The 15,893-nt window shown below is 39.0% G+C and overlaps 1 protein-coding gene across 2 annotated transcripts; it reads left to right on the forward strand.

The window, feature by feature from the left end:
- The first annotated feature begins 216 nt into the window (after positions 1 to 216).
- Positions 217 to 13,911, forward strand: klhl8 (kelch-like family member 8). 2 transcript variants are annotated; one of them, XM_031754562.2, is made up of 12 exons: positions 217 to 429; positions 2,516 to 2,735; positions 4,120 to 4,181; positions 5,105 to 5,270; positions 5,470 to 5,790; positions 5,989 to 6,175; positions 7,999 to 8,142; positions 8,631 to 8,742; positions 8,943 to 9,111; positions 9,199 to 9,358; positions 11,362 to 11,563; positions 12,351 to 13,911. In XM_031754562.2, the coding sequence occupies exons 2-12, from the start codon at positions 2,538 to 2,540 to the stop codon at positions 12,472 to 12,474; spliced, it is 1,845 nt and encodes a 614-aa protein (XP_031610422.1). In that variant the 5' UTR covers positions 217 to 429; positions 2,516 to 2,537; the 3' UTR covers positions 12,475 to 13,911. The 2 variants fall into 2 exon arrangements, with proteins under 2 accessions (XP_031610422.1, XP_031610423.1); XM_031754563.2 differs by having other exon boundaries at positions 5,470 to 5,619.
- Positions 13,912 to 15,893: the final 1,982 nt, after the last annotated feature.

The following is a 15,893-nucleotide window of genomic DNA, read 5'->3' on the forward strand; positions in this document are numbered from 1 at the left end:
TCCAAATTTATGATATCGGTATCGGTATCGGACATAAAAAAGTGGTATCGTGCCATCTCTAATATGTACCATAATACTGTTGTACTGCTTTTTAGATGCTTTAACTTCTAAGCTGGCACCATTAAACTGTAAGAAATTTGATACTGAGGTTTTTAAATATCAGTATCAAATGTAATGTCTCAGATATCAGACATCAACGTTAAAGTGTCAGTATCTCAGAACCGAGAGGCAGGTGTGTGGGGGATATTTCAGGGTGTCACAGAGACCGCTTTATTTAGCTTACATTTAGTTAGTTCTGCTTCTTTTTCTGTTCTTCTTTGAAACTACATTACCCATGAAGCACCTGGAATCACAACAAACGTGCCACTGCCAAGCAGCAAAGCATTCCCCTCAATGAAGCCGGCATCTTAATTCTCGCTGCGACATGAGGTATTTTTTTTCTTATAATTCATATGAACGCTTGTGGAAATTAACTTATTTATTGCAGTTCTGCTGTAACTTTTTGGGGGCTAAATTTGTGCCCTCATCTTGTCCGCTTCCTGTCAGACAACGTTAGCTGTCATGCGGATGCTAATCTGTCTAGTAGCTGCTTTTAGCAAACAAGCTAGCCAATAATCTGCTGCTAGCCTAGCTGTCTAGATTTATAATGTACAGCAGAGTAATTTCATTTCGCCTGGTTTTTAAGACCCAAACGTGCATGCTATTTGTAACAAGTGGTGCTAATATTGTGGAGACTAAACCGTAATTGCGTCTCGATTGACAAATTGTTGACCTTTGGTTCAATGTATGTCGACAGAGATTAAAGTTCAGTTGTTTTGTCGACCGTTTTGACCGAGTTTAAGAACCTACCTGTGGTAAAATAATCTTGGATGAAACCTGTCGTTACTGTCCTTTAAACAGAACAGCTAGATGCAATATTTAAGTTGGTGCAGGATATTTAGTGCATTGAGGGCTAGTTAAAGCATGATACTTGTACAAGATATAATATCTGATAAATGCGACAATAATCTATAGGTGTAGATGAAGTGTGCTAAATGCTATCTATGGCAGAGAAGATGATGTAAATGCAAACTCTGTGCAGATAACTGTATTGCAGATTGGCCCTTCGACATTTATCACACACTTTCAAGAGCTGCCTGACCCTCAGTCTCTTAAAATGTGGTGGAAAAAAACCCTTAACTCAGTGTGCACTCACTTGTCAGCTTTATTAGTCAGTTAATGCCAAAGGACAAAGAACAACATTTGGCCTCATTAAGGGCACTTGTAGTGTTCCCTTAGGTGAAGTAATTTGACATGACAACTGTAGGTCTTTGGAAGAGCGTGACTGTCTTTGTGTACTTCAGTGCCTCACATTGGTCCCGTTAGTTCCTCAGTGGGAGTCTTGATTTTCGTGTCACATGAGAAAATGTGGCTGTTATCATCCTTCTGTGTGCACTTTGAGCAGTAGTTGTGCACTGCCTCTGTCGTTAAATTATTGACTCTCTCATTCCACTTCCTCTTTATAAATAAAATAACACAGTCTGATCATCTTAGCATCTTAAAAACTCCAACGGTTGCTTAGGCCAACCCAGCTTTTGCCTTTTAAATAAAATGGATATTGCTGCATCCCTACGTATGTTGAAGCCTATCCACAAGCCTACAAAGTAGAACAGAAGTGGCGATTGGGTTTGATCATAATGCATATGATGGGACTTGATGTTTTCTGTTCTTTTAGGTGAGAGGACTAGTGATGAGGGGGCGATACACTGAGGCTATTCAGTGTCAGGGGCATAGCTAAAAAAAAAGCGAGACAGTACATCATCTGTAAGGCGTAGGTGGAGCTTGAGGCTTCAGCTGTTACTCTCACTTTCTGTTTTTAAATAAAGACATATCAATTGTGGAAATTGTTCATCAGATTCAGCGATAGGTAGGTTTTTTTTTTTAATGGGTTAAATTGTTGAGTTTTTTTCTTTCTAAAGTGTAATTTGTGTGTTTTAGAGAACTGCTTTTCCTGTGTTTTGCAAAAATAGTGAAAGAAGTGACACTAAAACGGGGGAGGAATACTGACAAAACTTGCTCAGCTGGCAGGCCATGTCTCCCACCCCTCACTTCCTCTTTGTTGCCTCTGTTGAAGGTTGCTGTTATTTGTGCTGAGTTGCAGTTGTTGGATGCAGTTGAAGTCAGTGGAATTTAAAAATTGCGCTTCTTATTATTGATTACAGGCTGTGATTAGACTGTTAGTATTGTTGTTGTTTTTTTAACAGTCGTAACGCTACAATCCAATAAAAGTGAGAAAAGATGAACAGTGATAGAGCCTGATGAATATAGAGACGGGAGAGGAGATTCACTATTCCACTGTTTTCCTTGTAGCAGACACCTATGTGTAAAAATTTGCAGTTATTTTAACAGAAAATCATCTGATTTCAATCAAATCAAATTAAAACATCTGTATTGTTAATACACTGCAAAAGAAAAAAGATCTAAGTGGAGTGAATATGATTTTATGTATTTACCGGCGTCTATTTTTACCATCTAGGTGTTGTTTCCTGTAGCCCACTATGGCACCGGGGGATGTGGTGCCAGACCATGCCAAACAGCTGAAGTCCAAGGAGAAGCGGCCTGCAAACAGGGCTTTGAAATCAGAATGTGAGCCTGACGGGTCCTTTGTCTTTGAGGCTCATGAAGCCTGGAAGGACTTCCATAACTCGCTCCGGCATTTCTATGAAGTGGGTGAGCTCTGTGACGTCACGCTGAAGGTGGGCCTCTACACCTGGACTCGAGAAAGATTTGTTCCTTTATACTTTTTGTTTTAGAGGAGCTTTTTGTGTGTTTTGTAATGTCAGTGTGAAATGAAAACTGTTTTATAAAGAGTGGGATTTATTTTGGGTTTTGTTTTGTTTTTGTTTTTTGTTTTAGATTGGCCTGTTCAAAATTTCAAAACTAATGCCAAAATCACATCACATGGGGATGTGATTTATCACATCACCATCACTCCTTATCACATGGTGATAAGGAGTAATAAGGAGTAACTTATTTATATTAGGGCTGTAGAATTAGTTTTGATCAATATTGAGATTGTGATTATTTGTCAGGATAATTTATTGATTTCCATGACAAAGACATTTTTATTGCACTTTCATGGAAGTATAATACATCATAACATCCATATTACATTCTTAATAATGCACAAATCTGTGTTTCGAAGTAAAATTAGTCCCCCTTATCCACCTGATTGGGTGCAGCCCTAAGAGGAAAACTACATCCACCAGAAACTGCTTTCACTTTTACATTGTGCTGTGTTCCTTTCTTTAAATAGGTGTTTAAATTAGGTGTTTATTCATCTTGCTCAAGTGCATCCCCTAGAAGCTAACGTTTCACTCTATTTATTGGATTTTCATGATGTGAATAAAACTTGTAGCAAAGCACTTGACAGCAGTGAGGTCCCTCATTTTGTATATAGCGCAGCTATCGCCACATATCACCACACATAACTCTATGAGGGGATAAAATATGTTTTTTAGTGAAGTTGATTATTCTCCTGAAACATCCATATACTCATCATTTTTAGTGGACACACATCTTTAGCAAAAAAGAATGCAATTGCGTCTGTGATTTCAGTCAGTGTTTGTGAGCTCCATGAATGCATTGTCGCACTGCACAGCTTTTGTGCACGTCTGAGTTGGTGTTGTCAGGTTCACCTTGAATTGTTCTTCTTGGCTTTCATGCATTATCATACTGCAGTTTGTGGTGTGTTTTCAGACAGCTGAATATGTTAGGTGGGTTGTGTTGTGGTGTAACCTTTTGCACAGAATCTATTTTGGTTGCACTTAACCCAAACAGCAGATGATGATTCACTTAAAGGAACAAGTTCATCAACTTCCGACTTCATCCACACTATTCCAGGAAAAGTGATGCTGGGTGGTAAAGGGAACTCTGGTGTTTGGCACATGTAGACATATAGTCAGGCAATGATTTAGGGAATGCTTGAGTTTGTTGCACTGTTGGAGCACACATTTTTCAGTGTCACTGAAGGAAACTAGTTTTGATTGAGATTAAAATTTGATATATTGTGTAGCTCTAATGTATAAAATGTCAACGTGTGCTTGTATCATGTATTTTGTTTTTTCTTTTTTTTTCTAGGTCGGCAGCAGGTTGATACAGTGTCACAAGTTGGTGCTGGCCTGTGTTATCCCTTACTTCAGGTGTGTTTTGCCTGTATCGGTGTCTTAAACCTGGATTTTTTTTCTAACGGCCATAAAGGGAGGGGACTTCTTAGATTTAAAAAAAGATATCTGCTTGTACAGAAAAATGTACAACCTAAGGACACAAAGTTTTACTTATGGGTTTATCGTCTCAGTTGTTAGTTTTAATTCTTATCTAACACAGTATGGTTTGATTTTGTATATTGTGTTCTAAGAACGGTCCACAACTCCCTCATCATGCCCAATTTGCAAAGAAATAAGATAACAATGGCCAAAACTGGCAAACCAGTGACTTTATTCCATCTTTTATTTTTTCATTTTTAGTTTTTCTTTACGACATTGGCTGCTTTTTCAATCATTTTTAGCCCTTGTAACTATGAATCATTCAAGGATTACAAAAAGCACCAACTCAGGGAAGGAATCAGTGTTGTGCTGGCATGTACCAGACATTCAGTTTTATTTGCAGCTCTCACAAAACATATGATATTTTATATTTCTTTAGTAGAATCTAAAAGAAATGCCAGAACTGATAACACTGTTATCTAGAGTCATAAATTGGTATTTTTGCACCAACAAGATGATTCCCAGAGATCTGTCAGCTCAAAACCTGCAACAGCATGGTGTGCAGTGTGTTCTCACAAAAAAGTGGCATGCCCAAAAACAAAAAAACCAACCATATACTGCAGATGAACAGTATTTGAAAGTTTTTAAATATTTACATTACAATAATTTATTTAAAAATCCAAACTCTTTTTAGTATTTAAAGTTTATTTTCAGCTAAAATGAGGTTTTATAGACTGAAAGGTTACTGCTATCAAAGTGTCTATTTTTGACTACTAACGTGAACCATGGTTGCATTTTTAAACATTAGCTGGTGCTTTGTTTTTAATCTTTGTTTTCAAGTGACTGTTTCATTTCCTCAGGGCCATGTTCCTGTCAGAGATGTCTGAAGCCAAGCAGGAACTGATAGAAATTAAGGACTTTGATGGGGATGCCATTCAGGACCTGGTGCATTTTGCTTATTCCTCCAAGCTCACCTTAACTGTGGATAATGTCCAGCCACTGCTTTATGCTGCCTGCATCCTTCAGGTAGACAAGCACAACAAGCACTACAAGCACTAGCAGCTGATTATAACATGAACAGAGGTGTCCTGCATTTCAAGTATAGTTTTGCTTAAACTTTGATTTACCAAATTAATGCATAATGACAGTTTTAATCTAGAAAAACACTGAACTATATAATGCAAATCATAATATTTGAAGTTGATTTATTTCCTTTTTCGAATAGGTTGAGTTGGTGGCGAGAGCCTGCTGTGAATACATGAAGGCACACTTTCATCCCACCAACTGCCTGGCAGTTCGAACCTTTGCCGAGAGCCACAATCGTGTGGATCTGATGGACATGGCTGACCGCTACGCCTGCGAGCACTTCACAGAGGTAGTGGAGTGTGAGGACTTCACATGTGTGTCTCCCCAGCACTTGCGTACATTACTGTCCTCCAGCGACCTCAATATTCACTCGGAGACACAGGTGTACAATGCAGCAGTGAAATGGCTAAACGCAAACCCACAGCATCATGAGGCCTGGCTGGACCAGATCATGTCTCAGGTTTGAGAATGACCTAGAAAGGGTTTGTTTTTTTTTTTTATTAGTGTTGTATTCTTGAATGTGTGTCAGAAGTCAGAGTTTATCACCTGGTTTACTGATTACCTGAATGTTTAGGTGAATAACTGTGAGTAAAAGGAGTGTTATATAATCACTTTAGCATCCGCATGACACCCGCATGTATGTTTGTCTCTTCCTTAGGTGCGCCTGCCCCTACTACCAGTAGAGTTTCTGACTGGAACAGTGGCAAAAGACGAGATGATCAAAGGTAACCTGAGCTGTCGTGACTTGATGGATGAAGCCAGGAACTACCACCTGCACCTCAACAACAAGGTGGTTCCAGACTTTGAGTATTCAGTCCGTACTATACCCCGGAAGCACACTGCAGGTACCTTTATATGGTGGTGCTCTGCTGTGAGCATGTAACAAGTTTTTTTGTTTTATGGCATTTAGAAAAACATTACAGCACATTTTCTTATCTTTACAAAAGCACACTTGCAGACATAAAATCAAGTGGCTTTTTGGACCCATTTACATTACATTACATTAGTACCTCAAATCTGCTGTTATAGACAGATGGTTTGGGGTTTTTAATTATAGTCAAGCTAGAAATAAGTAGCACCGTGCTGATGAATCTGTTTATATCACTGAAACAATCCAGACTATCTCATCATTCCTCATGCTCCTCGCTTAGTCAGTAGTCACTGTAACGTGTAACTGTGCTTGCATTTTGAGAATTAAACGTAATAATAAAATTGAAAAGGAGGCAGTGAGACATTGTTCCTGAGCTGCAGAGGCATATTATAGTAGTCTGAAGTCTGCGCAGTTAATTGAATTCATTAAATGTACACATGATTGAGTGATATTGAAAATGTGTGCTCTGTCAATTGAACACAATGCAAAAGCAAATCAAGGGCTCCTTGACTCCTTCCCCTATAAAGAGGACATTTAATGATCTCTCCTGTACCCTTAATGACGAGGTTTTACACCTCGGTATATATCAACAAAGACGAGGTTTGATGACCATTTAGAATAGGTTCCAGGTTGTTCCAAGGGTAGGCCTGGTTAGCTGTATAGGCAGAAACCATCCCCAGTAACTTCTGAAGCAGGCCTGAAATACGACAGAAATTACTCTGTTCAGAAAACAGAAACTCGAGTTACCCCTAGTAGACGTTCAGGAGGGAAAGATTTGAATCAGTGTCTGACTCCATGTATGCATGAGCCAATCACAGCTCTTCCCTGTACCATGCAGTTTGAGGTTTCCTGGATTCATCTGGCCAAGTAAAACTATGTTAAAAGGAAGATGTACAACAAAAATCAAACTTCTGACACAACAGAAGGTGCTGGACATTTAATTGGCAATACTTCAGCCACCTGAAAACACCACAACCTGAAATGCAATTTATGCATGAAGGCCAAGAGAAACAATGCAATGTTTGCTAACCTCAAATGTCCATAAAGTGAACCTGTAGAGTGTGTCTCACAAAAATGCACTAAAACCACCGGCAGTCCTATTCCATTTGGCCAAAGCCTTTGTCCATTAAACACTGTGTTACTCACAGTGTTTAATGGACAAAGGCTTTGGGAAAATGGTAAACATATTATGCCTTTCCACAGTTATTTTGCGAAAGTGGCAAAACCTGCACTGTGTGCAAAACATCACAGGGGAAAAAGCGGGGGTGTCTCAGGGCTTCCGAGTATTTTGCTACAGGTTTGAGTCATGTCCGTCATGCAGATACAATAAATGGAGTGAAAGACTTTATATTTTGCACTGATGTCAGACCTCATTTGTTTGCAAACATGTTTTTTATTAAAAGAAATGTAAGACAGTGTAAAAGTGAAAGCAATGCTCTGCTTGATGTTTCGACACTTATCTTAGCAAAAAAAATTCAAGACCTAATGTTCACTCGCATACTAACAAATTGCTTTCTCCTGCTTCTGCAGAGTAATTTTAATATGTGTGTGTTGCTCTGTCCACTTGTGCATTGTTCTCTGGGATTGTAACAAAAACACTGCACAAATGGGGATGCTGATTTTAGAAGTTGCTGCCATGCCATGAAAAATAAGGGCCCTGAATCTCATGCTCAAATACATCTTTCAAAACTTTTAATAACTTCTCATTTATATTAACTTTTCCATCTTGGCTAAAGTGTTTTTCATCTTCTTCCTGAAGTGCTCAGAGGCATTTTATCTGTCCAATTGTTTCCTCAGGAGTGTTGTTCTGCGTGGGTGGCCGGGGCGGTTCTGGTGACCCGTTTCGCAGCATTGAGTGCTACTCCATCACTAAGAACAGCTGGTTTTTTGGCCCTGAAATGAACAGCAGACGGCGTCACGTGGGCGTAATATCTGTAGGAGGTAAGAAAGATTGAATATGATTGCATTACTGAATGTAAACAAGAACATTTTCACCTGAATGATGAAATGTTGGGTATGGAAGCTGAGGGACTAGAGTACAACATACTCAGTAAAGTCAAAAGTGGGCACAGATGAGCCACATCCTCCTGATCACTCGCACAGTTAAATTGTCTCATATTAATATGGTTGTCACTTGGATGCTCCTGTTCAGCGGTGCTGAGCTCCAGGCAAGTGTTCTTGAGGAGGAAGAAATCATAACCATGAAGAAAAAAAAATGAACAGATGAGTCTGATCCAGGATAGCTGCACCTTCCAGTTAACTGGACATTAAGGATCTGCTGCTAATGCTTGATACTGATAGCACTTATAAGATGTGGCCAATCAGTGATTTTTCTAATTAGTGTGCAGTATGCCAGTATTAATGGTATCAGTTCATATTCTGGTCACATGATCGTAATTCCCTGTTTGTTTACCGTTTGTTTTCTTCAGGCAAGGTTTATGCTGTTGGCGGCCATGATGGTAACGAACACTTGGGAAACATGGAGATGTTTGACCCCTTCACTAACAAGTGGATGATGAAAGCGTCGATGAACACCAAAAGGTATAAATCGGAAATTTGCTCCAGTGCAACTCCTGGAGAAAAGTTGGAGTGATTTAAAAATATTTAATGTTATGATCACAAAGAAAGAAGAAAAACATAAAATTTTGATTGCATAAATTTCTGTTCCATAGTAAGGAATGTACATTTCTTTCTGTGAAGCATTTACTGTATGGCAAGTTTCATGAACATATGTATTTCAGGAGGGGGATAGCCCTGGCAGCCCTTGGTGGTCCTATATATGCTATTGGAGGTCTGGACGACAACTCCTGTTTCAACGACGTGGAGCGTTATGACATCGAAAGTGACTGCTGGAGTGCCGTGGCGCCGATGAACACTCCGAGGGGAGGAGTTGGATCTGTGGCACTGGGGGTAAAACTGAAGAGAAAAGTAAAAACCATCTATCTGATCTGTGATATGTAATCAGCACGTAACTACTTTGTACTCTCCCAATTTCAGAATTTTGTGTATGCTGTGGGAGGCAACGATGGCGTGGCGTCACTGTCCAGTGTGGAACGCTTTAATCCTCATCTCAACAAGTGGACTGAGGTCTGCGAGATGGGACAGCGTCGGGCTGGAAATGGAGTCAGTAAACTTAATGGCTGCCTCTATGTAGTGGGTAAGAGGAACTGTAGGAGAATGCTTGTCATATTCTTCTCTACAGGCTGATTCGTTGGATAGTCCAATAATGTTTGTTGGAATTTACTGCACTGACTTTATATGATGCAGTTTGTCAATGTTTTCTTCCTCTTTCATGGGTGCTTCTTTGGTGAACCCAGATCACATGCTTGATGTACACACCCCTGAGTTTTATAAACAAACGCTCGAATCCGGAAAGCCGAAAGTTCATCATTTGTAAAGCTGTTTGGTAACTGATTCACAGGAAGAGGATTTTATTGCACCACCTCAATTTAAAGAGTTGTTTGAGGTTCACTGAAGTGTCTGTTATGAAATTTTACATGGTAAATAGCTTCAGGTAAAAACATGTAATACTGTTGTATAGCTGCCTGGTTAATGGCATACAGCTATTTGACTCTTTAGTTATTTCAAGCCTACCAGGACTAACCCTTGAAGCTAGTTTTTTGAACCACGCAGTTTCTGTCATATTTCAGGCCTGCTTATAGAACAAAATAACTATGTTTGTTTGAGTAGTTGGTGAGGGTTCTCTCTGCCTTTGCAGCTACCCTTGAAAACCCCCCAGAAGGTATTCTTTTTTTTTTTTTTTTTTTTTTTTTTTGCCTGTCCCGTTTGGCTCTTTTGCCATCAGAATTATTGTCTAAAGGCGAAGAAAGATGCCCAACGGATTTACTTTACCAAACTGACCATCCCAGCCTTGCCGTAATGGTCCATTTGATTCACCTTTTATTGTTTATTTTATTTTCATTTGCTGAATACGGGACAGACTTTACTGGGAGAAAGAAAAGGGGAGAAAGAAACAGGGAAAGAAAAACAGCTGAGAAGAGGGACGGGGAAAAAAGGGCAAAAAACAAAAACCAACAGAGCAAGCAGACAAAAAAATACATATATCGATCACCTGGATCACCTGTTGAAAAAGAAAAAAGAAAACAAGCAGAAGAAAACGAGAGTAATAGGATAAACAACATCACAACAATATATGGGAATATGGCAGTAAATACTAAATGTTAAACATTATTGTGCAGCACGTAAGATCGACAGCGCACAGTGTGCTTTGAGGTAGGAGCCAAAAAGGGTGTAGTTTGTGTGTGATCACCTGTGTGTACACCTGAGAGCATGGACGCGCTTGTTTTTTTTAAAAGGTTCCTTCATGTAATGATCTGCTAGAGGGTGTGGGGGGCCACTGCCCCGTCCTCCAGGGCATGAAGCAGGTATGGAGGAGATCGAAACTCCAGACATCCAGGGGCCCCCAGAACACAAGAGACCAAGGAAGACCAACAGAGGGGCAGCCGCGCCACTATCCCCGAAAGAGCTGAGGAGAGTCCCAGATGAGGCGTCACTCAGCAGCCGCGGAGCAGAAGCCAGGGGGGGGGCTGCAGTGACGTGCCCGTGGGCTCCGCCGGCAGCCAGCTGTGCCTGAGTGACCGAGCCCTAGGCCGAGAGGCCGAGGGCACCCCGCCTCCGAAGTGGCCCGAGTGAGCCCCAGGCTCCAGGCCCCAATGAGCAGCCGCCAAGGAGTGAGCCGGTGGGTACATGGGCGCCCATCCCCAGACACAAAGAACCACCAACGCACCGATGTCTGAGGGCGTCTGCCACCGGCAGGGGAAGTGGTGGGGGGAGATAGGCCTCCAAACCTTGGAGGGCCTGAGATGTTCCCAGAGAGGTGGCGTCTGATACCCAACCTGACATATAGACACAGACATACAGGCCCCAGAAGGTATTCTAATAGTGGTCATAGTGTTGATATCTATACTGAGGTGTTAAAACTCATCATTGAGTGTACTGGGGAGGTCGTTAAATGCCGTCTTTATGTGAGACAGAGTTAAAAAAAACAGGTGTTAAACCTGAGTGTGAGGTTTTACCAATATTCTCAGCAATTCATGCTGCCTTTTATCACGCATGGGAGTTTCATATTTTATAACAATATCCTAAAAATCCCCAAGAGATAACATTTTCACGACTGTCTTATCTTATAATTCTCCAAAGGTGGTTTTGATGACAACTCACCACTGAGCTCCGTAGAGCGCTTTGACCCACGAATACACCGCTGGGAGTACGTGTCAGAGCTCACCACCCCACGTGGAGGGGTCGGGGTCGCCACTGTAATGGGAAGAGTGTTTGCAGTCGGGGGACACAATGGAAACATTTACCTGAACACAGTGGAGGCTTTTGAGCCACGAATGAACAGGTCAGTAGGAGAAGAATGGGGATTGTGTTTCTGCGTGTACAGAGGTGTGAGAGGATAACTTTATTCAGTAGGCGGAAAACTGATCAGTAAATGCTCTGATGCATTCCTGTTTAAAATACCTGTTTTTTCCCCACTATTATTCTTCAAGAATATGTATATACATAAAAAAGCAAAAATGAGGTATAGTATTTATTAGATAACTCCTTTTTACATACATTGTTTGTAAATGTTAAATCTAGAAAACTTTATTCTTTTCTTTGTAAGTTTTGACACATTTCACAGTCTTTCAATACAAATTCATATAAATGAGCTATTTATTCAAGCACATTAAAATAATCCAAAAAGTATTATCAAGAGAGTCTGACGAAAGTAGGATTACTGGCAGTGGGCAAAATAATCCAACATCATCAATCATCTTGTCACAAGATGATTATGACAACTGCTGATTTGGTTCCTGGTATCAGGCCTAGCTTGAATACCAATAAACCAATCACTTGATTTCAATATATTAGTCTCCTACCTGCAAAATATTGTAATGTTATTAATCAGATATTGAAATATTTTAGGGACTTGAACCATCTACCATTGTAATTTGATTGTTTATTTGAGCTATACTCCGTAAAGTCCATAATTATAGATTATGCGGTACATTATATATGTACCGCATAATCTAACATTTGAAGGACTTGAGTAGTTTTCTAAAAAATGGAATTTTAAAATGACCTCTAGAAGTCCACAGTGTTCTTGTTGTTAATTGTCTATTGACTTGTGTACCTTTGCTGTTCAGATGGGAGCTGGTGGGCTCAGTGTCTCACTGCCGTGCTGGAGCTGGAGTCGCTGTCTGTTCGTCTCACGTCAGCCAGATCAGAGACGTCGGACAAGGCTCCAGCAACGTGGTCAACTGCATGTGAGCTCCACTCCAGGCACAATCAGGCGACTGGCTGCCAGGCCACCGTTACATCCGATCACTGCACAAAATCGGAGAAATTTCACCCGATGTTTAGTTTGTTCAGTGAGATTTTAATGACTTGAAGTGCACATTTGACAAATCTGAAGTCTTCTGTGACAAAAAGAGACTTTGAAGACGTATCTTTTTCTTTGTGACTCCTGCAGGTGTTCTGTACAATCATTGATGTTGTATTTTGTACTGTACTTTTCTTCTGTTTCCCTGCTTTGACTGAGTTTTGACTGTTTAAGGGAAAATAGTAGCTGAGCCATGTATATATACAGACCACATGAGAATGAGAGGGGTGCTTTGATTCATATCGTGAACAAGAACGTTTTAGTCGGCCAGTATGAAAGCATTTTTCACATCAGTCCTAATAAGTCTCTCTGTACTCCATTGTAATCTTTCAGAGAGATGTGACACATTAGTAGTTTGAAGGTATTCATACTGGATTCAACACTTGCCTGTGCACCAGTTCATTTAAATTATTCCCATGAATCTGAAATGTGATGTGAAAATGCCACGAAATGTCCAAGACTGTTGCCCTCGCATTTCCAGATTAGTGAAAACAAACTTTTAAAGGTTTAGAACAGCTGTATTTGTAGTATTTGTAGGTATTTTTTTTTCTCCGTTATTGTGTTTGGATAATCATTTAGAGCTCACTAATCTAAATCAATGATTAGCGACTGACTGGTGAATTACGCTGCTGCAAGTGCCAAACACACAAAAACTGTAAATGCCAGTCCGGTTTAACAATCTGCTGAAAGTCGACTCATTTACCTCGACTTTAGAGCTGAGAAAGGTGTTATGACTGTAACTGAGAGATGAGTGATTAAAGCAATATGGTGCACCTCTTTGGTTCTTTTCCATTATTGCATCGAGATCTCGTCATAACTGACAGAGGCTGACATTGAAAACACTGTCAGTGTTTTCAGATTTGTAAAAGATTGTGTCTGTGGATGGTTGTTCCGTTATATTTTAATATATGAACACTTTTGTATACCAATATAGCCGTATCTTTGGCATTATTCTTTACTAACTAATCCATTGCTGTGCACTATTTTCCTAGACTAGATGTGAAGTCTTGAGTATATTTTTGTCAGAAATGGAGAATTTAAAAATTTTCAAGTTGTTCATCAATACATGCTTATTTCTGCCATATGAAGAAAGAAAATATTATTTCTGATAATGTTTGTATGAGTAAAATACATATTATTGCAGATTTCTCTCTGGTATTATTAATATCATTTTTACAATAAAATTGAAGCCAACTTTATTAGTAAATGAGTCTTTTGTAAACTTTGCTGTGTAAACTTGGTGTTCTTCCTCCTTTTGACTGCTTCCATTTGGTGGTTTATTTACATGGTATCAGTTGGCACAATAAAGATATATGTAAATGTTACTTGGTATTATTCCTCTTTATTTCTGGAATAATCTGATGTTTGTCTTCTGGCTTAAAATGTTAAAACAAAAACAACAATCATGGAAACAACAGTGGATATTACAAAGTTAGTACATTTACCTCATAGACAGTACAAAACTTCTGCAAGATACTCTCCTCTAATAGATGCAATATCTGGTTTTCTGAAGAAGCAAAAATTAAAAAAAGAAAAGAAAATAGGAATTTATTCACTGTGTTGTGCTGTTAGTCTGTTCATCATTATTATTCATTTGAATTATATGTTACTTGAGTTAACCAGCTGTCTGTTTTACCCTCACTGTCAGCCACTGTCCTCCTATGAGGTTGTTCTGTTCTCTTTACTCATTCATTTTATGAGCACCTCTATCAGGAGTCCTGACACAGTGACTTTGGTCAAATGCAGAAGCTGTTTATGGGTCTTGCTTGTTGATATTTAGCAGCAAGCAAGTAGCATGAGGAAGTGATGCTATATAGCCTGATACCTGTTGTGTCCTCTCTTTAATCTGTGGTATTCCCCAAGGATCTATCTTGGGTCCCCTTTTAATTACTATGTATAATCCTGTCAGAGTAAAATGGGAGAACATTCCTTTCCCAAAAGTCCATCAACTGGTGTCCTCACTTGCCAGATATTTACAGACTCAAAATGACCCCATATTTTTCCTTAAAAGGTAATTTAAAATTTAAAATGTAAAATTAAACCTGTTTTCTATGATCTATGTCCCCTCTAGTTTCTAGCACGTGAAATATCTAGAGAGTGCAGATGATTAGTAATGCTGGTGCAGGCTAAGGACAACAGAATTTTTCAGATTCACTGGCTACCTGTTAAATTGTGCTAAACTGATTTTAAGACTTACTCCTTTTTTTCATTAAATAAAAGGTCTAGTTCTAGTATCTGCAGTCCCCTAACTTTATGTGAACTCCACCACTGCTTGAGATTCTCTAGCAGATCACTAATGAATATTCTTAATTTAGTGGCCTGACATTTTCACCCACTTTTGCGTGACATAATTTTTTTCATAATTGTGGAATTTGTTTTAAATATACATGTTCTTTTTTAATAAATATCAAATGTTGTTTCCATTTTATTCCTGATTGCATTTCTATTTATTGTGTTTACAGTAGAAGTTCAGCTTCTTAGAAAATTTTGTTACAGCTTTTTTATTTTTTAGCATTTCATACCACTTTTTTAAATATGATACATAATTGTAGCAATAAAAGAATAAATGAGAATTTAACTGCAAATTTGAGTGTATTGTTTTGTAACATCCTTATAAACCATGTTAAAAAGTAACAGTTCAAGGCAGAGGTTTGGCTGTACATATATGTTTATTGACAGTCGACACGTGGTTGTTTATAACCTGTGTATTCTGCAGTGGAATGTGAGTAGTGCGCTCTTTCTCCAAATAGTTGCACTAGTTACTAGCCACACTAATCTTTGGATCTTTTTGTGTAAAAAAACAAAACAAAAACAAAAACATCTCAAAACTGGTGTGTTTGCATTTTTATATACTATGAGAAACCTACCTCACATGCTATTTGGACCAATTATTTTGTGACAATGTAACAAATCAGTTACATCAAATTAATTGCTGATAAATTTTTGATATTTGAGTAGCAATGACATTTTACTCGTACAAGAACAATCAGGGTTTTGTGTTTTAAAAATATTCGAGGAAAAAAGTTTTAGTTAACAACAGTCTGAAATGAAATAATGTAAAAATAGGTTTAGAAAAAAATCTCGGTTTTCAATTGAAAAACATTGTTTATTACTGATAATTGTTGTTAGGGTTAATACCACATGGTGAAATCAAAACACCCATCTTTATTTTTTATTCATTTTTATTGGCTTGGGTTTTATTGACTCACAGTAGCAGACTGCTGCAGTTTTTAAATGACCGTCACATCTGTTTTACTACTTTCAGTCTTTGGACCCTGGAAGACTGCTGAAAAGAGGAAAACCAAAG

The sequence above is a fragment of the Oreochromis aureus genome, linkage group 7 (genome assembly GCF_013358895.1).
Source record: "Oreochromis aureus strain Israel breed Guangdong linkage group 7, ZZ_aureus, whole genome shotgun sequence".
In the NCBI taxonomy this organism is placed as follows: domain Eukaryota; kingdom Metazoa; phylum Chordata; class Actinopteri; order Cichliformes; family Cichlidae; genus Oreochromis; species Oreochromis aureus.

Excerpts from the sequence above, each read along its gene's own strand:
- klhl8 (XM_031754562.2), top strand. The coding sequence starts at position 2,538 with ATGGCACCGGGGGATGTGGTGCCAGACCATGCCAAACAGCTGAAGTCC. Across the intron at positions 5,791-5,988 it reads TGGACCAGATCATGTCTCAG|GTGCGCCTGCCCCTACTACC; the intron begins GTTTGAGAATGA and ends TCTCTTCCTTAG. Across the intron at positions 9,112-9,198 it reads TTGGATCTGTGGCACTGGGG|AATTTTGTGTATGCTGTGGG; the intron begins GTAAAACTGAAG and ends TCCCAATTTCAG.